The sequence below is a fragment of the Carcharhinus amblyrhynchos genome, chromosome 16 (assembly GCF_965287045.1).
Source record: "Carcharhinus amblyrhynchos chromosome 16, sCarAmb.v2.hapA, whole genome shotgun sequence".
Taxonomy (NCBI): domain Eukaryota; kingdom Metazoa; phylum Chordata; class Chondrichthyes; order Carcharhiniformes; family Carcharhinidae; genus Carcharhinus; species Carcharhinus amblyrhynchos.
The window spans coordinates 34,483,516-34,503,700 of record NC_137339.1 but is presented as its reverse complement, the minus strand read 5'-3'; the positions used below and the strand labels follow the sequence as shown (position 1 = coordinate 34,503,700).

General features: G+C 38.4%; 1 protein-coding gene across 1 annotated transcript in view; it reads right to left on the bottom strand.

Moving 5' to 3' along the window:
- Positions 1–5,239: 5,239 nt before the first annotated feature.
- Positions 5,240–20,185, bottom strand: part of slc9a8 (solute carrier family 9 member 8) — a 64,494-nt gene continuing 49,548 nt past the window's right edge. The window contains exons 13-16 of the mRNA XM_080205222.1: positions 15,705–15,816; positions 14,674–14,894; positions 14,099–14,245; positions 5,240–7,156 (exon numbers count right to left, since the gene is read on the bottom strand). Coding sequence (XP_080061348.1) covers positions 7,049–7,156; positions 14,099–14,245; positions 14,674–14,894; positions 15,705–15,816 — 588 coding nt within the window. The 3' untranslated portion in view covers positions 5,240–7,048. The remainder of the gene's footprint in view (positions 7,157–14,098; positions 14,246–14,673; positions 14,895–15,704; positions 15,817–20,185) is intronic.

Sequence of the window (20,185 nt, the reverse complement as noted above, 5' to 3'; positions counted from 1 at the left end):
AAATCTTCAAGATACACAGCCAAGTTATGAATTAACCACAATGCTGTATGCAGACAGTAAACAGCTGAAAAATGAAATGTTGACAGTGACCAACCAGCATTTTAATTACAAATTAAAGATTCATTCATACAATTTATTGCAAATCCATGCGAATAGGAAAAATATCAGCCAGAAGCAGTGCAGCAATAGTGGCAATTTCACAGCTACTGCAAATTCAGCTGAGATTCCAGCTTGTCCCAAAGTTTAATCTGTGTAGAATGCTGTAAGCATCTATTTGTACTCAAATGGACTAGATGGAGCAATCCCCCCCAGGTATAAAGCAGGATACAATCCACCAGTCAGGTGATCACAAAAGATGCAATTCCAACCAAATCAAAAGGAAAAAAGTCTAATGTTTTATACCTGCAAATATTTAATGCTACATAAAAACATTTTGCAAAAAGGCCTTTTTCTAGTTTCTGCAAAAAGCTTCCAGTTAATTTATGGATTGATTTATTTACCAATAATCCATTTGGATAATGTGTTAATAGTTCAAATCAATATTGCTGATCTATTTCAGTACTATTACTATTAGATATACCAGGAAGTGAAGTGACTTTTTCACAATAATTTACGTAGACAAGTTGAAACTACAACCACGGCTTTATGATGCTCTTTCAGAAGACAATTTTAAAGTTCAGCAGCTATCTTGTTTCATAAATCCCAAAACATTAAATTATAAAATACTCTTTCATAATTTGTTTCCAGTTCATCATAAAATATTTTCAAAATCATGTGGATATAATTACAATATTAATGATAAGCTTAATTCAGCACAAAATTCTGCCTGCTTAAACCAAATGGTGATGGATGGAATAAAGAAACAAAGTGTTGGAAATGAACAACACAGTCAGCTTGAATAAAGAAAAAAAGACAAGTTAATGTGTTAGATGTACTCCTTTGTGACAGTTCTGACTGAACTTTGTATTTCAAGCATTTCCTGTTTTTGTTTTCATTTCTGATTAGTGTTAAGTAACTTTGCAGAAATTCTGTATGCTTAAATCATTTTAATTTCAGTAATATCCCCAAATTATTACTTCAATTCCTAATCTTCAAATCTTCTTCACATTTCCATAGGTGAGATTCCTTGTTTTTGTGGATTTGCTTTCAATCTCAAAGAAGATGTCAGGAAATTGAACTACAAAATTCATCATGGAGCTACTTGCCTGTAAGCACTCAATACAAGTCACCTTTATAGCCAAGGTAGTGGAATTATCAAAATGTCCCCACACTTGTAAAAGCCTGTACTAACATTAAAGTTCTGATAACAGTATCATAATAGATTAAGAAGTGAATGGGCTAAAATTTGCTAGTGGGCTATAATATGAGAAAACGTGAACTAGCCCATTTGGCAGGAAGAATAAAAAAAGCATATTATTTAAATGAGGAAAGACTGCAAAACACCAAAGTAAAGAGGGATCTGGATGTCCTGGTACGTGGATCACAAAGTTACTATGCGGGTACAGCAAGTGATTAGGAAGGAAAATGGAATGTTTTCATTTATTGCAAAGGGAATGGAATAGAAAAGTCAGGACATTTTGCCATGGTTGCATTGGTGAGGACACATCGAAAGCACTGTGCAAAGTTTTGGTCTCCTTATTTTAAAAGGGAACATAGTTGTAATAGAAGCAACTCGGAGAAGGTTCACTTGACTCATTCCTGGAATGAGAGGAAGAAAGGTTGTACATGTATCTAGTGGAGTTTAGAAGAATGAGACCATTTAAAAATAAGAGGTTTCCAATTTAAGATGCAGAAGTAGTTTATCTCAGAGGGTCATGAGTCTGTGTAACTCCCTTTTCCCAGAGTGTTGGGGGCACAGTCATTGACTATTTCAAGGCTAAATTAAGATAGATTCTTGATTAACAAGGGAATTAAGGGGGGTAGGAACGAAAGGGAAATTGAGGCCACAATCAGATCACTCATGATCTTATTGAATGGCAGAGCATGCTCAAGACGCTGAATGGCCCACTTCTGTTCCTAACTGATACATTCACGTACAAGTTCCAACATTAAACATGACTAAATATGAAGGAAAGACATAGGCTTGATTAGCCAAAATAATATGTAATTTATTTCTAGCTCAATTAATCTAAATGGAAACAGATTTATAATTTCAACTTTTTTTTAAAACTAGAAGTGGTAAAAATTAATGACATCTTAAATTACCCAAAAATTCCACATTTCTGGAACACACAACTGTCTGGAGAAATGAAATTTCTCATTGATATTGGACGTATTACAGTGGCAGACTGTTTCAATTTCTATTATGACGCAAGAATGCTTTGAATGGGAAAGTTATACTTCTGGAGATTATGGTTTCAAAAGAAGATTATCAGCATCACAATTAATGTCTATTTTGAGCAAATGCTTGTTGCTTCCACAAATATGGTTTGGTATTCATAAATAAAATGCTCAATTCTCAGCATGTTTCTATAAATGTGGGCTTTAATTACTTAATTAATGGTGTTCTAAAAATATGCTGACAGAGCTTGAAATAACAGTGCAAGCTTTCATGAATAGTTACATTTTGCTAACCAATAGAAATTAATATACTAAAAAAGGCTCTTCAAATTAAAAATGCAATCAACAAATTAAATCACAGACATGGTAGAGAATTATGCACAACTAAATTGGCAATTTACATTTTTGCTAATTTGGTTATGGTTATTTCTCATTTCAGCATGTTGTTCAGAAAAGAAAAAACTAATCACAGATATTCTAGAGTTCAATATGTGCAGCAACTGCCTGTAAAACTGACATTTTAATCTTGTTGTTATTAGGCTTCCGTGCACAATGCCCCTCTTAAATAAAACCTTGCCCACAAAATACCATTTTAAAATTGGGCGATGGACAGTGATCAAGTGATATGATTTGCGTTTTGAAGCTTGAAGATAATGCGAGCAAAGATTGAATAATTATTTTAACATTTTTGGAAAATTGAGTGTAATTGACATTGAACAAGCATAATTGAATCAAGACAATAAAAATTCTGATGTTGTCTTTAGCCAAAAGGTGGGAACATTTTCTCTCTCCTATAAAAACAGAAAATGTTGGAAACATTCAGCAGACTTGGAAAGAGAAAAGGTTAGCGTCTCAGGTCAATTCCGGAGCATGGTCGTTGACCTGAAATGTTAACAACTCCTGTTTCTCTCTCCACAATTGAGTATTTTCACATTTGCTTCCATTTCAGATTTATAGCATCACGTTATTTTGTTTTTGTACAAGCCATCTCTAACTGGAAATGCTAAATTAAGCATTGACTAGAAAGAGAAACTATATTGCTCAAGTTAAGTTTACTACAAGGAGATGTAGTGTTTAGGAAGGTCCCCTTGAGAAACTGGCAGGATCTTAAAATGTAAATGAAATGAGTTTGGTGTTAAAAAGTTAAATTTTTACTGTCCAAGGGCCTGAACTGGAAGCCATTTAATCTAAACATTTTAATGGCTTCTTATGAATATTTGGTAAACATTTTTCTGTTGGAAGAGTTTGAGCTGTTTGAAGAAATGTTTCAGTAATTCTACCTCATTAACCAGACCACATTTTATAAATATTATTTTCCGAGAGCATGTTTTAATACTGAAAGTTGTCTACTTAACATCTGTGTTATATTAGTGTACCTTTAAGAGTTTTTTATAAATTCATGCTCACAGCCTTAAGTGATGATATTGTTGGGAGAAGAAAAGAACTGGGCAGGTCAGGTGACAGTTTCAGTTTCATTTTGGAGCTACAGGTTTGAACTTTAATTTTAGAAGGGACACCAAGCTAAAAAGTATTTTCCCTCTCCCTATTATTTTGAAAATTCTGTTGGTTAGCTGAAAACAAGATTTTGTTTTCCTGAAGGATAAAACCCTGCTGTTATCGGGGGCTGGACCAGAGTGCCTTCTGGTGTTTTGGGAAGCTGTTTTGTCTTCAAACTGTTCTGACTCTCAAGAGCATTTGACTACATAATTCAACTAATGGCCTCAATCCCAGTATTGTGTGAACATTAGTTTATGTTGTATTGAACCTGGTTAAAGGGTTTTGTCTATGGCAAGGGTTTTGGTTCGATTGGAACACTTTAGATATTTTTGTTAAGGGGTATACACATTGTAGTGGTTGTTTTGTTTGTAATTATTAGAAGTTATTGCTAATATTTCCATACATGTTAACTATATTCTTAAATAAACTTTGTTTGATAAAATCTCCCCAGTGGGGAACATATCATGCTTATCCTAGCCAAATTCAAGATGCAAAACTTGTCATACAGGCGGGCTTCATAAAACACTTTGGAGTTTCTAACCTGAACCATTTCATTCACTAAAACTTGTGATTTTTCATTTATCTAATTATGTCAGATTATAGGCATTCATAAGAGCTTGGATATTCCAGTTCGTGGCACTGTGGAAATGACTACCAGTAACTCAACAGCAGAATTCACAGGAAATCTGTGCAGCCCTCAATTTCAAATGGTTAAACTTTGGAAAGCCTGAAAGGGGCTATAGTATTTAATATTTTACTTTAAATGCAGTGCTTTAATTTGAGAGAGTGCGGCGTGATTTTAAAACACAGAGCTTGAAACATGTTATAATCAAATGCCAAAAAGATGGTTAATTCCTGAAGCACAATGATTTTGGGAAGAGGTTGAAAGGATAGGGGACTAAAAAACACAAATGACTGAAATCAAGGTACATGATTTAATTGTTTACCAAGCAAGTGAAAATATAGGGCATGGACTAAATTTTCCACTCCTTTTTTATTATTTTTTGGGTACAGTATCCTATTTTCTTCTTGGTGAGTCACCACTATTTTTAATTTATAATCAAATATCACGTTGATCGATACTCTTCTTAAAAAGTAAAAGGTGACATTCTGCCCACTCTTAATTACTACATAATTACAGTATTTGATTCTTGTATGAACGGGGTTTGCAATCTTTACTTTGAAATATTTCCATCTCAAGCTGGAATACAAAATGGACGGATAGCACCACATCGTCAGCTTCTGCCAATAAATATTTCACCAACTTTAGAAACTTAATATGAAACTTGTATTAAGGCTAATCTGAAATGCAGCTTTCACTTATAAATGATAGCAAACTGAAAACACTGACCTGAAAATTATATAACTTATTTCAGAATATTATTTAAATGGAGAGAGAATGCTGTGGTACTGAGGGATCTGAGTGTCCTGGTAAATAAATCAAAGTTATGGCATGCAGTAATTAGGAAGGTAAACTGAATGTTTGCTTTTATTAAAAGGGAGAATAAAGGTACAAAAACAGATATAGGGCACTGGTCAGACCACACCTGCACACAGTTTTGGTATCCTTACTTAAGGAGGGATTACATATACCGGGTGACAGTTTAGAAAAGGTTCACTGATTCCTGGGATGAAGGGGTTGTCTTATGATGAAAGGTTGAGCCTATGGAGTTAGAAGAATGAAAGATGATCTTACTGAAAGATGCAAGAATCGAGAAGGCCTGACAGTGTAGATGCCAAGAGTATGTTTCTGGGGAATCTAGAACAAGCAGGCCCAATTTCAAAAAAAGGGGCCTCCCATTTAAGACAGAAGAGGAGGAATTTCTTCGGAGGATTTTTAATCTTTGGATTTCTCTACCCAAGAGAGCTGTGCAGTTGGATTTCTCCAAGGCTGAGCTGGACAGATTTCTGATCTGTAATAGGGTTAAGGATTATGGACAACAGGCACAAAAGTGAAGTTAAGGCCACAATCAGATCAGCTAGGATCTTATTGCATGGGGAAACAAGTTCATTTGCATGCATAATATATATTAATAGTTCTCTGTGACACTTCACACAGGACAACAGTTTTTTTGAACGCAATTGTGATGTTTAGTGGCTATACTCTTCTGGGAAGTGGTTTGATTTTATCTGCTTGTAAACCTTGATGTCAGAGTGAAAATGGAACCGTATTTGTAAAATTGTCTCCAGGTCAGAACTCTCAAAATAGTGCAGCATTCTTATCGCTGTTACTTTATTTAAAAAAACTATTGTATCCTTAACAGAAGTGCAATATTTTGGTACGCAATGGACACACATTAGATACAGCATCAAAAATGTAATAATAATCGCATGGCATTACTCTCAAGTCAGATGATATGGTATTTTATGAAAGCAAGAATGTTTTCATAGTAATGTACACTATTTTCTGAAGTGCTGCTGTGTCCCTTTAACAGCACAAAGGTTAAATTGTTCTCAATTAGACTAAGCTTGGTTTGGCCTGGAAAACTTGCAAGTCAGAATGTGCTCATCGCGATGGTATACTTAAATCTGCAATGCTTCAAATATTCTAGTTTCAAATCAATTGCTACTTAATGAAAAATCCCTTTGTAAATATAACTTACTTGAAACTTTTGTTCGTGGTACCTAATAGGAAAAGTGGACAATCTGGTGACGCAGCAAACAAAACAAAATCTGCCAGAACTGGGTCTGAATACTACTTGAGTTGAAATTTACGTCATAGTATCACTCCTTACCAAATGACTGATTTAGTCTAGGTTGAGATGAATTACGAAGCAAAAATAGAAAGCAAATCCATCTCATGACAGCAGCGAGAAGAAAAAAAATACAGTTTCCTATTCAGCAGCTAAATAGACTGACCAAATAGACTAACCAGAGTCTGTAAATTTCTGCAGTATCAGAATGCTCAGAGAAAGTGGGGATCATGTAAAAGTGTAATCTTATTTACAATAAAGTGCATGTCTTTGTGTTATACAAATGTTCATTTACACCTACAGTTCTTTTTAAAGATATTCCTTAGATTTAATTGCTCACCTTCATAATAAGCTAAACATGCAAAACATTATCTAGAAGAATTAAGTGCACAGATTTATTTTATCTTTTTTTGAAATATCAGAACAGCCAACAGATGGCACTAGGTACATTTTAAGAGGCTCAGATTGCAATGCCGTGTAATTGAATGTAATTGGTGCCAGCCCTTTTTCTGAATCTTTACGGAAACACAATGGTGCAAAATCTAGAGTAAACCTCCAATGATTAATCAATCCATACGCTACAGCAGCTCCTGTTCATCATCTTCAGAGCCTGATGGTCCTTGACGCACCTCCTCATACCACTTGTTGGTTAATGTTTTCATCTGTATGCGTCCATGATGAAGATCCTGAAGCATATGTGAAATATGAACACATCTTAGTATTGCATAGAAAGTTTAAGCTACTTCAATAAGCTAGATATTTATGAGTTGAAACAAGGGCAGCATTCTATTAAGACCATACATACACTCAAATCAGAAGAGTCACCCATTTGCCAAATGGCAAAGGCACTGCAGAATTCCAGTTTGGCATTCTGTACTCTGCTGGACAGTTACAACATAAAGCATTTAAGCATGTTTCTTTACCATGCAATGGGCATAAGCTCAGTATGGTTAAAATAAATGCTTTTAGTCAGCAAATCAGAATTTCGTGATGCGAGTTTGGTCATCAAAAGTCAGATGACAACATTCAGAAAGTAGATATTTTCCCAGGAAACCAAAATCACAGAGATGCAGAATTAAGATCTCCATTCACCTGGCCTGCAATGCATAAAGCAAAGTAACAAGTCACATTAATCCTCCATTTTAAGAAATGAGCAATTTTAGCATTGAACTTTAAATGGTATTTTGTAATTCTGTTGCTTCTATGTTCCTTCCATATTTAAAGGTATGAAAAATACATGAATATAGTACACATCTCTGCAAATATTTTGAGAAATCCTACTTACAGCAACTTGCAACTTAGAAGATAAAATAAATAATTCTATCTGTTTTGGACTGGAATTTTTTGACAAAATGACAAAAACACACGAAAATGCAAATTGATTTGTAGCTTTGCTCCCTGCTATGTCGGCAACAATGTTTAGTGTAACCAAAATGATTTGCTTAAATAAACTTTGATTAAACAAACTCAGCTGTTTATTTAAACTCTTTCTCCAGCTGTAAGTAGTGCTATTTCTCCTGAATATGCCTTTTCCTTTCTGCTGGTCAATTTGACTGTAAAATAAAACATCTGCAAAATGTAACATGGTTACAGCTACGATAACCATTTGTGCCAATGAACCATCTAAACATCAAATAATAGCAATATTTTACTTCAAATATCATTGAAAAGGAAACAACATCATTCATGTATTCAACCAATGTATTGCATCTATTGCGTATCCATATCGGAGTAAACTAGGTTGAAACACAACCAGGCTGAAATTATTGACATTTACTATAAAATGCTATTGGTTTGCCATGCTCAACACTAAATTATGCAATACAATAATGATTATTTAAGAATTCAATATAATAATGATCATCCTCTATGGAAGCAGGGATGTAATGTATCACAGAAGTTCAAACTAAACTGACCATTTGGTAGACTTGGTAACTGAAACCTGAATTGGACAGTACTCAAAGAACAAAGAAAATTACAGCAGAGGAACAGGCCCTTCGGCCTGCCAAACCTCCACTGACCATGCTGCCCATCTGAATAAAACCCCCTACCCTTCCAAGGGCCATATCCCTCGACTCCCCATCCTATTCATGTATTTGTCAAGACGCCCCTTAGAACTCACTATTCTATCTGCTTCCACTATCTCCCCAGCAGTGAATTCCAGGCACCCACCAACCTCTAAAAAACTTGCCCTGTACATCGCCTTTAAGCCTTGCCCCCTTAAATAAAGTGACTCTTCCACCCTGGGAAAACAGCACTGCTGCTGACTGATCAGCCAGCCTGTTTCATTAATAGAATCTATAAGGACTACACTTGTTACTCGGGCTCAGGAAACTTTCCACTCACATCAAGGTATCCCTGCACTAACAGGCAGGCAAAAAAAAAATACAGCAATGTAGGAAAACTGAAATTTAGAACAGAAAATGCTGGACATACTCAGCAGGTCTGGTAGCATCAGGGAATTTTTCAGGTCTGGCAAAAGGTCACTGGTGTGAAATCTTAACTTCGTTTCCTTCTCCACAGATACTGCCACAGCTGCTGAGGATTTCCAGCATTTTCTGCAAACGTGGGATTTTTCAGCCCCTCTCACCAGCAAGATCTTTTGGTCTTGCTGACAGCTCACCATTGGGTTTCTCATGGGGTGGATTCAATGGGAAATCTCATTGATCGCTGCCTGTCAATGGCAGGCCAGCTCCCGACACTGAGATACATGCTGCGGGGAGAGAATCCTGTCCAACATCTCTAACAGATGCTAAATGAGATACCTTTTGAACTGATCCAACAACTCAAAAATAGGCATCCGTGAGGAATGGTGGACTTCAGCTGCAGTGGAATTGTATACAAATATAATCTGTAACAGCACTGCCCCGCATATCCCTCACTAACGTTATCATCAAGCCCAGGGGTTAACTCTGAAGGTTTGAAGAAGAGTGCAGGAGTAGCACCAGGCATACCTAAAAATAAAGGTTTTAATTTGATGAAACTACAACAAAGGATCACCAATATGCCAATCAGCGGAAACAAAATATGATAGACAAAGCTAAGTGATCCTGCAATCAATCTAAGCTCTGCTGTCCTGCCACACCCAGACATGAATGGTGGTGGATAAATAAACAACTCACTGGAGGAGACAACTCTGTGGAAATTAAGTTGTAGTTCCAGTACGGCTAAATACTTAATTCAATTTATTCTGCAAGATTAAGGATGTTCACGTCAAACAAAATAATAAATATAGTAACTAACATCCCCATCTTCAATGAGGTGGGAGCCCAGCACATCAGTGCAAAAGTTAACACTGAAGTATTTGCAGCCAGAAGTGCTGAGTGAATGATCCATCTCAACCTCCTCCAGAGGCCCCCAGTGTAACAAATGCCAGTCTCCAGCCAATTTAGTTCACTCCACACAATACCAAGAAATGGCTGAAGGCATTGGATACTGCAAAGGCAACGGGCCCTGCAATAGCACTAAAGACTTGTGCTCCAGAACTTGCCACGCTCCTAACCAAGCTGATCAGTACAGTTACAACACTGGCATCTATCTAACATCATGAAAAATTGCCTGTCCTGTCCACAAAGAACAGGACAAAGCTAACCCAGCCAATCATCATCCCATAAATCTACTCTTAATCATCAAAGTGATGGAAGGTGTCATCGACAGTGCTATTAAGCAGCACTTGCTCAGCAATATCCCATTCAGTGACATCCAGTTTGGGTTCATCCAAGGCATCCAGCTCCTGACCTCATTACAGATTTAGTCCAAAAATGGAAAAGAAGGGCTGAACTCAAGAGATGAGGTGAGAATTGCACTTGAGATCAAAGCATCATTTGACCAAGTGAGGTATCAAAGCGCCCAAGCAAAACTGAAGTCATTGGAAATCAGGGGAAAACCCTCCACTGAATGGAGTCATACCTACCACAAAAGGGAGATGATTCTGGTAGAAGGAGGGTAATCATCTCAATCCTGGGACATTGCTGCATGAGGTCCTCAGAGCAGTGTCCAAGGCTCAACCACCTTCAGCTTTTTCATCAATGAACTTCCCTCCGTCAAAGAGAGATGTTTGCGGATGATTGCACAATGCTGAGCATCACTCACAACTCTTTAAATAATGATAGCCCATGTCCAAATACAGCAAGACTTGGGTAAGTGCCAAGTAACATTCACACCACAAAAAAGAGTAAGGCAATTAATATCACTAACAAAAGAGAATCTCACTATTTCCTATCTGCATTCAATGGTATTACTATAGCTGAAACCCCAATATCAAAATCCCGCTGGTTATCAATGACCAGAAATTGAAATGGGCCAACCAGATAAATATGGTGGCTACAAGAGCAAGTCAGAGACTGGGAATTATGCTGAAGAATTACTCACTTCCGGACTTTGTCTACCACATACAATACACAAGTTAGAGGTGTGTTGGAATACTCATTACTTGCCTGGATGAATGCAGCTCCAACAAATAGTCAAAGGAGCTCAAAATCATTCAGGACAAAATAACCCCCTTGATTGACATCGCATTCGTCATATTAAACATTTACTTGCTCCACCACCAATGCAGTGCCAGCAGTATGTAACATCCACAAGATAAACTGCAGCAATTCACCAAGGTTCCTTTAATAGCATCTTCCAAACCCAAGACATCTTTCGACTAGAATGACAGGCAGCCAATGCATGGGAACACCACTGTCTTCAAGGCCTGCAATTCAGGCACCAGCCTGACTTGGAGCTAAAATCACCATTCCTTCACTGTCACTAGGTCAAAATTCTGGTACTCCCTCTGTAACAGCACTGTGGGTGCTAGATCAACACATGGACTGCATAGTTCAAGATGGCAGCACAGCATCGTCTTCTGGAGTGCAATCAGGAATGGCCAATACACGCTGATCCACATCCCATAAATGAATTAAAAGTATCATGGGAGCCAGAAAGGGAAATTGGGTGATCAGCATGTGGTGCAAGAATGTTATTAATGATTGATTAGACAGATCTTACTGCATAGACTCAGAATCCCTACAGCGTAGGAGGTGGCCATTCGAGTCTGCACCAACCACAATCTCACCCAGGCCCTATTCCCGTAACCCTACATACTTACCCTAAGCCCCTGATACGAGGGTCAATTTAGCATGGTCAATCAACAGAACCTGCACATCTTAGGACTGTGAGAGGAAACTCACACAGACATGGGGAGAATGTGCAAACTCCTCACAGTTGCCTGATCCGGAATTGAACCCAGATCCCTGGCGGTGAGGCAGCAGTGCTAACCACTGTGCCTCTGTGCCACCCTCAATGAAGATTAACCAGATGTAGTTAGAGTGTTGTTAATATAATGACATTGCCGGGGGACACAATTACATATATACCATTTACCATTTATATATACTATTTACCATTTATATAGATGATCTGGAGGAGGGAACCGAGTGCAGGGTGTCGAAATTTGCTGATGACACCAAGATTGGGGGAACGGCAAATTGTGCGGAGGGTGTGGAGAGTCTGCAGAAGGATCTAGATAGGCTGGGCGAATGGGCCAGGAAATGGCAAATGGAATTTAATGTTGGCAAGTGTGAGGTGGTCCACTTTGGTAGGAAGAATGGTAGGAAGGACTATTACTTACGTGGCGAAAAACTGCAGCAGGCGACGGTGCAGAGGGACCTCGGGGTCCTTGTGCATGAATCGCAAAAACCCAGCTTGCAGGTGCAGCAGGTGGTCAGGAAGGCGAATGGGATGCTGGCCTTCATAGCGAGGGGGATTGAATATAAAAGTAGGGAGGTCTTGCTGCAGCTGTATAGGGCATTGGTGAGGCCGCAGCTGGAGTACTGTGTGCAGTTTTGGGCGCCGCACCTGCGCAAGGATATTTTGGCCCTGGAGGGAGTGCAGAGGAGGTTTACTAGGCTGATACCGGAGTTGAGGGGATTGAGCTATGAGGAGAGGCTGAATAAACTAGGCTTGTACTCGTTAGAGTTTAGAAGAATGAGGGGAGATCTCATTGAGACGTATAAGATGATGAATGGGATGGATAGGATAGAGGTGGAGAGACTCTTCCCGCTCAAAAAAGACAGTAGGACTAGGGGGCACAGCCTCAAGATAAAGGGGAGGCGGTTTAGAACGGAGTTGAGGAGGAACTTCTTCACTCAAAGGGTGGTGAATCTCTGGAATTCTCTGCCCGTTGAAGTGGTGGAGGCTGCCTCGCTAAATATTTTTAAGAAGCGGGTTGATGGGTTTTTGATAAGAGAAGGGATTAAGGGTTATGGGGAGAGGGCGGGAAAGTGGAACTGAGCCACGACAGATCAGCCATGATCTTATTGAATGGCGGGGCAGGCTCGAAGGGCTAGATGGCCTACTCCTGCTCCTATTTCTTATGTTCTTATGTTCTTATAAAAAAGCACAGGCACTGGAGTTCTCTTGGGGATTTTCCTTGTCTTGTTGAGGTTAAGCAATTAATGATGACATATTTTGAATCTCCTGAACAGATCTTTGGTTTATGACATAAAATGCTATAATTGGTACCAGTCTCATACATACTGCATGCAAAGGGTTGATTTATCACCTCATTGACTTGATTTAATAAAGAAAACGCGACAATGTTTAAATATCAGAGTCCTTGAACTTGGAGTAGAGGTAAATGATGTATGATATGTTATGGCACCTTAATGGTTTGCAGGGAACAGCATCCCAAGCACCATCTGCAAAAGTGACTAATTTACATTCCCAGCATGTGGAATCATCAGTGCCTTTAATCCTTTGCAAGCTGAATTTAGGCTAGAAATATCTTAATACGAAGTTACCCAAATTTTCTCGGGCAATAATCCGACACATTACAGCCAGTGACTGACGAAATAGATGACAGCTTTTATCATCACACTGAGTTTAATGGACATAGGGAAATAGGAAACGCAATAGCCCATTTAGACCCTTGAACCTGTTCCACCATTCAATGAGATCATGGTGGCTGATGTGTGACCTAAATCCATGTATTCACAATTGCTCAGTATCATAAACCCGTAAAAGAGTGTTCCAAACTTTTATCATCCTTTATTTGTAGAAATGATTCCCCACCTCACTTGAGGAAAATCAAATTCTAAGTTTTAGGTTTTTAATCCTAGAATCCTCAATCAGCAGAAATTATTTTCCTTTTATTGACTTTATCAGTTTGCCTTAATAGCCTGAAAACATTTCCACGAATAAAAGCGAATTACTGCGGATGCTGGAATCTGAAACCAAAAGAGAAAGTGCTGGAAAGCTGAAAATACAGCTCTGACAAAGGGTCATCCGAGCTTGAAACGTCAGCTCTTTTCTCTCCTGACATATGCTGCCAGATCTGCTGAGATTTTTCAGCATTTTCTCTTTTGGTTTAACATTTCCTTGAACATTGATTTGTGCTTTGTATGGGATTCAAATAGATAAAAAGCAATGGTTTTGTGCACTGAACTTCACTACATCAAATTGCATGTTGGACAGGGGAGTGCAGGGGTGGGGGGGGAAGATCCTCTTGAATTTAGTTATAAAAATGACCTTTAACTTCCTGTTCCCTTATTAAAATGTAAACTCTTACACTTGTCACACAATATTAACAGTTTTACGTAAAATATTGTTTTATTCATCAGTCAGAGAAATTTAGAATGACCAACCTCAGGAGTAAGTCTTCGTGTAAAAAATGGGTTAAAATATTTAGCATCCAGCCACATGAAACCTTTGAGATCATGCCTTTTGATGTACTGTGCTTCATACTCTTCTTCAGTTAGCTCTGATAAGTGTTCAGATTCAATGGTGTTTCCCTGGAAACAACAGTAACCAATTAGAACCATCATATGACTCTGACTTTTTAATAAATTGGTTTGCTAGCTACAACTTCATTACATTCCGGAAATCTGGGCTACAATTTGTACCAAGTTATATTACTTGCACATTATCACTAAATAAAATGGAAGCTAGATAGCAAATTCAAAGGATTAATAAGCTCATACCAAACAGCAGCTAAGAAAATGTTATATCTTAGTTACAAATCAACTACCCAGTCTTATAAGAACATAAGAAATAGGAGGAGTAGGCCATCTAGCCCTTCGAGCCTGCCCCGCCATTCAATAAGATCATGATACTCAAAATGATTGTCTTCAATTTTCTGATCTAATGCCTACAGTACAGTTCCTCTGTCAAAGCACAAAGTGTAAAAAAGATGAGAAGACAAACAAGGCAAATCAATTACCATCTTTTCAGTTTTACTAAGAGTAATATCTTTCTTGTTTCTTCTACGAGTTTTGGGATCCTCTATATCCATCAGCCTGATGAGAGGCATTGTTCCTCCACCCAAAACCAGAATTGTGAAAAGCACAATAACTATTGTGGTTGTTCCAATAAGTTGACGCTTCTCTATTGGCTCCATCTCCAAATGTAGACTCAAAGCATAAGGAATGGCACCACGTAGACCTGACATTAAACAGAATGAATAAATCAACTAGTAGGAACATAAGAACATAAGAAATAGGAGCAGGAGTAGGCCATCTAGCCCTTCGAGCCTGCCCCGCCATTCAATAAGATCATGGCTGATCTGTTGTGGCTCAGTTCCACTTTCCCGCCCTCTCCCCATAACCCTTAATCCCCTCTCTTATCAAGAACCCATCAACCCGCTTCTTAAAAATATTTAGCAAGGCAGCCTCCACCACTTCAACGGGCAGAGAATTCCAGAGATTCACCACCCTTTGAGTGAAGAAGTTCCTCCTCAACTCCGTTCTAAACCGCCTCCCCTTTATCTTGAGGCTGTGCCCCCTAGTCCTACTGTCTTTTTTGAGCGGGAAGAGTCTCTCCACCTCTATCCTATCCATCCCATTCATCATCTTATACGTCTCAATGAGATCTCCCCTCATTCTTCTAAACTCTAACGAGTACAAGCCTAGTTTATTCAGCCTCTCCTCATAGCTCAATCCCCTCAACTCCGGTATCAGCCTAGTAAACCTCCTCTATAAGGTAAAATCATCTTCATACCTTTGGACTGGAGCTACTTGCACTGCAACATGGGAGAGTGCAACTCAGTATGGGGAGACTTTTTTACAAAATCACCAGACCTTACAAAAAAAAAAGCTTACAATAGAGAAAAACTTGTGGATTTTAATGAACAAAATATTCCACTTTTAATGAATTTTCTTAATTCATATTATGATGTTATGTAAAATCCAAAATTGAAATTTACAGGTATGCTGTAATCAACCATTTAAAGCAACATCTTGAATATCCACTTACCGCTAAACCACATAACAAACATCATTTTTGGGGTAATTTTATGATCTCGAAAGAAGTTCAGAAGGTAGGAGAGGGGAAATATATTCACTGCTCTTCCAAATAAGACAAGAACCTGAAAATCAAAGTCTTTTTAGTGGAATGAAATATGGATAATAAATGCTTTAAAATATTTATCTGTATTTATTTCATCAAATACAGGACTTGCTGACAGCAATGCATTTTCCCCAATATATGGTTTACTGACTACAAATGGAGAATGTAATTTAATTTCAATATCAGCACCTACCATGTTTGAGATTTGGTGAATAAAAGATCAAAAAATGTGTAATGTGGGTATGATTAGGTGTACCATTAAGGATTCTCTTTGACTTGTAAAGCTAAGTAGCTTAAAATGAAGGCTGTAAGGATTCAATGCTATAGTAACCCATACGTTCATTGTGATGAGCTCCGAACTTTGCAAAAAGCTTGTATTTGTGAGATATCTCTTAACCCAAAGTGAAACTGAGACAATTCTGAATAGGATGGTTATAATTGGATTTTCTAGCTGCAAAATCACTTCTGAGAAGTGACCCAGTAACTGATGTTGCTATGAGGGTGAAAGCTAGGAAACAAAAAAGGCAAATGAAAGTTAATGAGGGGTGGGAGGAGGGGTATGATGGTTTAGGCTGTTGTGCCACAGCAGACCAAATAACTTCTGGTGTGAACATAAGAACATAAGAAATAGGAGCAGGAGTAGGCCATCTAGCCCTTCGAGCCTGCCCCGCCATTCAATAAGATCATGGCTGATCTGTCGTGGCTCAGTTCCACTTTCCCGCCCTCTCCCCATAACCCTTAATCCCCTCTTTTATCAAAAACCCATCAACCCGCGTCAATGGGCTTTTGATAAGAGAGGGGATTAAGGGTTATGGGGAGAGGGCGGGAAAGTGGAACTGAGCCACGACAGATCAGCCATGATCTTATTGAATGGCGGGGCAGGCTCGAAGGGCTAGATGGCCTACTCCTGCTCCTATTTCTTATGTTCTTACGTTCACACCAGAAGTTATTTGGTCTGCTGTGGCACAACAGCCTAAACCATCATACCCCTCCTCCCACCCCTCATTAACTTTCATTTGCCTTTTTTGTTTCCTAGCTTTCACCCTCATAGCAACATCAGTCACTGGGTCACTTCTCAGAAGTGATTTTGCAGCTAGAAAATCCAATTATAACCATCCTATTCAGAATTGTCTCAGTTTCACTTTGGGTTAAGAGATATCTCACAAATACAAGCTTTTTGCAAAGTTCGGAACTCATCACAATGAACGTATGGGTTACTCAGGAGAGGCAAGCAGTGCTCCCTTCCATAAAAGGTCAGTTTTCTGTTTGGCAGGAAGAGAACTCGTGGTGTTCTTCTCAAACAATGTGCAAGTGAGTTAAAAGGGACAGAAACCTAAAAGCGGTGTGAATGGCACACATCTACTAAAGAGCAGAGTGTTTGTAGTAGAGGCTGCCAGACTGTGAACCTGAAGTTGTTTGTTGGTCAGTTGAAAAGGAACTCGGGAAAGCTATGCCATCAGGGCTGTTGTGACATTGGGAGAGAGAGGGTTTGTAGAAAGGCACCTTGCCAGCATTAAGTGCATCTTGGGACACGTCAATAAAAACAACTCGAGTGCCAAATCCAGTCAGTGGCAAAAGTGAGAGATCCAACGTACTGGAGGTAGAGTTTGAAAGACTGCATGTGGCGCAGTGAGTGATGCTGGCTGAATTGCAAGACATATCCTTGTTGTATTGCCTTTTTAAAATGATATTCTATTTCTACTGAAATTCCAAATATCTGGTAATGCATGCTAAATTTTATGTTGATTTTGGGTTCAATTGTCACAGTAAAATTTTTTAAAATGAAATCTTGTTGGCTTCTTTCATTGGGGTCATTTGAGGATTCCTTCTTTTTCAGTTCTCTATAAATGACCATAACAATCACTAACCTGAATAAAACTCTGTAGAATAGGTTAACTACTGAGACTAGTAACACAAAATGCGCACACTGCTCAAATGCTTAAACATTAAAGATCCTGAAACTTGTATATAAACGTTAACATAAAACACATTCCTTTAGTCTATCATGGGATGTGGGTAAGCAAGCAAAGACTAACATTTTTTCCCATTCCTAATCATCCTTCACATGTTTTTTTTTAAATGGAAGAGTTAACCAATGTATTTTAAATAGGTTAACATTGGTCTTTAATTGCACAAAGTCTCTGTAAACTCTTTCCACAGTATGTTATTAATTCTTCCCAAGTTCAGTTTAAACATGTATTTTAAAGATTAATTGTAATGTTCAATCTAAAATGTAATACTCATTAGATAGCTGAAAACAGACAATGTACTTAATAGGTAGTTGTGCCAAACAGTCTTTAGCAAAAGAAAACTCTCCCAGGCTTGGATTATAAAACTGGACATAACTGAATTAAATTCGCTATATATAATCAGACTATCAATTTAAACAAATTTTCAAATAAATTACTTAATGAAAATAACTTCAGCAGTCAGAATGTAATCTGGACACAGCCACCTTGTTTTATATATATCAGATAGTCAAGACAACTTTCATGTAGTGGTGGAAGCAGAACATAGTTATTTAGATACAGACTTAAGTGAATCACTCCTCCCAATGCCATATTCAGGTAAGTAAATTCCAAAGACACTTTTAGAAGTGGCAGTCCCAAGGTCTGGTATTGACTACCTAAAGACAAACCAATCTCGCATGGGGTCTCCACATAGCCAAGATAAAGTCCCTTGCAACTAATTCAGGGCCTTGATACCTATCTTTCTTCACAAATTGGTGGGCAGTGCAATTTAGGCAAGAAGAATGCTTGGGCTTCCTGGCCATCACACTGGGGGCTTAGCAGTTAAGTAACAGGTGCTTGAGCAGCCAGATTTATTGGCCTTAACTGTCAAAGCTTTGCACACTAGGGGATTTTCTGATGTCATCTCTGGATCTGTGGTAGATGTATTGATAGAAGTTGATCTCTATGATTGGTTAACAGGTCCATTACTATTGTAAGATGTGAATATTAGGATACAAGTAAAATTAACTGAATCTTGATATTTCCTCATCTAGCAATTCCTATATTTCTTCCAAAAGATTCTGGGGATAACTTGGCCAGGATGCAAGACTGGCACCCCATCCAAATCCACCAGTTTCCTGACCAGCTGGTTAGGTTAAAATTCATAGAATACTGCAGAAGGAAGCTATTTGGCCCATTGAGTTGGCACCAACCATGATCCCACCCATGCCCTATCCCCATAACCCCATGCATTTACTCTAACTAATCCCCCTGATTCTAAGGGGCAATTTAGTATGGCCAATCCACCTAACCCACTCATCTTTGGACTGTGGGAGGAAACCAGAGCACCAGGAGGAAATTCATGCAGAGAATGTACAAACTCCACACAGACAGTGACCCAAAATGGGCATCAAACCCAGGTCCCTGGTGCTGTGAGGCAGCAGTGCTAACCACTGTTCCACCCCTTCTACCGTCAATATCTTTAAAACAGGTACAGGACATAGTTATTTACATTTACGCAAGTTGGTACAAATTACATTGTAAATTTGGTTAATTAAAAATAGAAGTCATAATTAGAATGGTCATGAATGCCATAAAACTGCACCATTGCATTCTCTCCTGCCAATTAAAATGCACCTCCCCTCAACAGCATGAAGATTTATCAAGTTAATGCTAGTTAACAAGTAATCAGCTAGTTGCTTAAAATGCTCATGACATTCCTAAGGAAAATAGGCTGCATTCCGATGAACATTTTTAAAATATCAATGGACAGGGAAGCAGTGCAAGACAGCCGAACACATATTCGTATAACGAACTGGAGTGAAGACCTTGTTGGCCAGTTAGCCTCACAATTATAATGCAGATAACATGGGAGCTTGAAATGGAAGAATGCCCAACATTAGACATTTCTTTGTGAATGGCGTCAGATCTCGGGGGACACAACATTTACTTTGATCTAAATTAGAGGGAATGTACATCTCAAACAGCTAAGGCAAACAGTTAAGGATTTATCTCCTATTGTGGCAACAACACTAACAATATGCCTTTTCCAGAAGTCAGCAAATGAGAAATATAGGATATACAAGGCCGAGTTGCACAATTTTGAGGATTAACAGTCTATGTAGTGCTAGTTACATAAAGGACATTTTTGTTATATGAAAGACTATCAACAGGCATCAAAATGGCATAGTAGTCAGCAAGATTTAAAAGCAATAGATCATTCCTCTTTAATCTAGAGTTCACAGACTAGACAACTAAATAAAGCATACTGTAGTGCAGCTAGTTTCAAAAGCTTGCTTGAAGTCACAAACCACATCAGTAGTGACCAACTAACCCCTATACAGTAATAAGATAATTGTTTCAAAGTATACGAGTATATAAAGACATAAGACATCACGGGTTCCAGATGCCCAGAAAGCAAAACCTTTGGCACAGTAT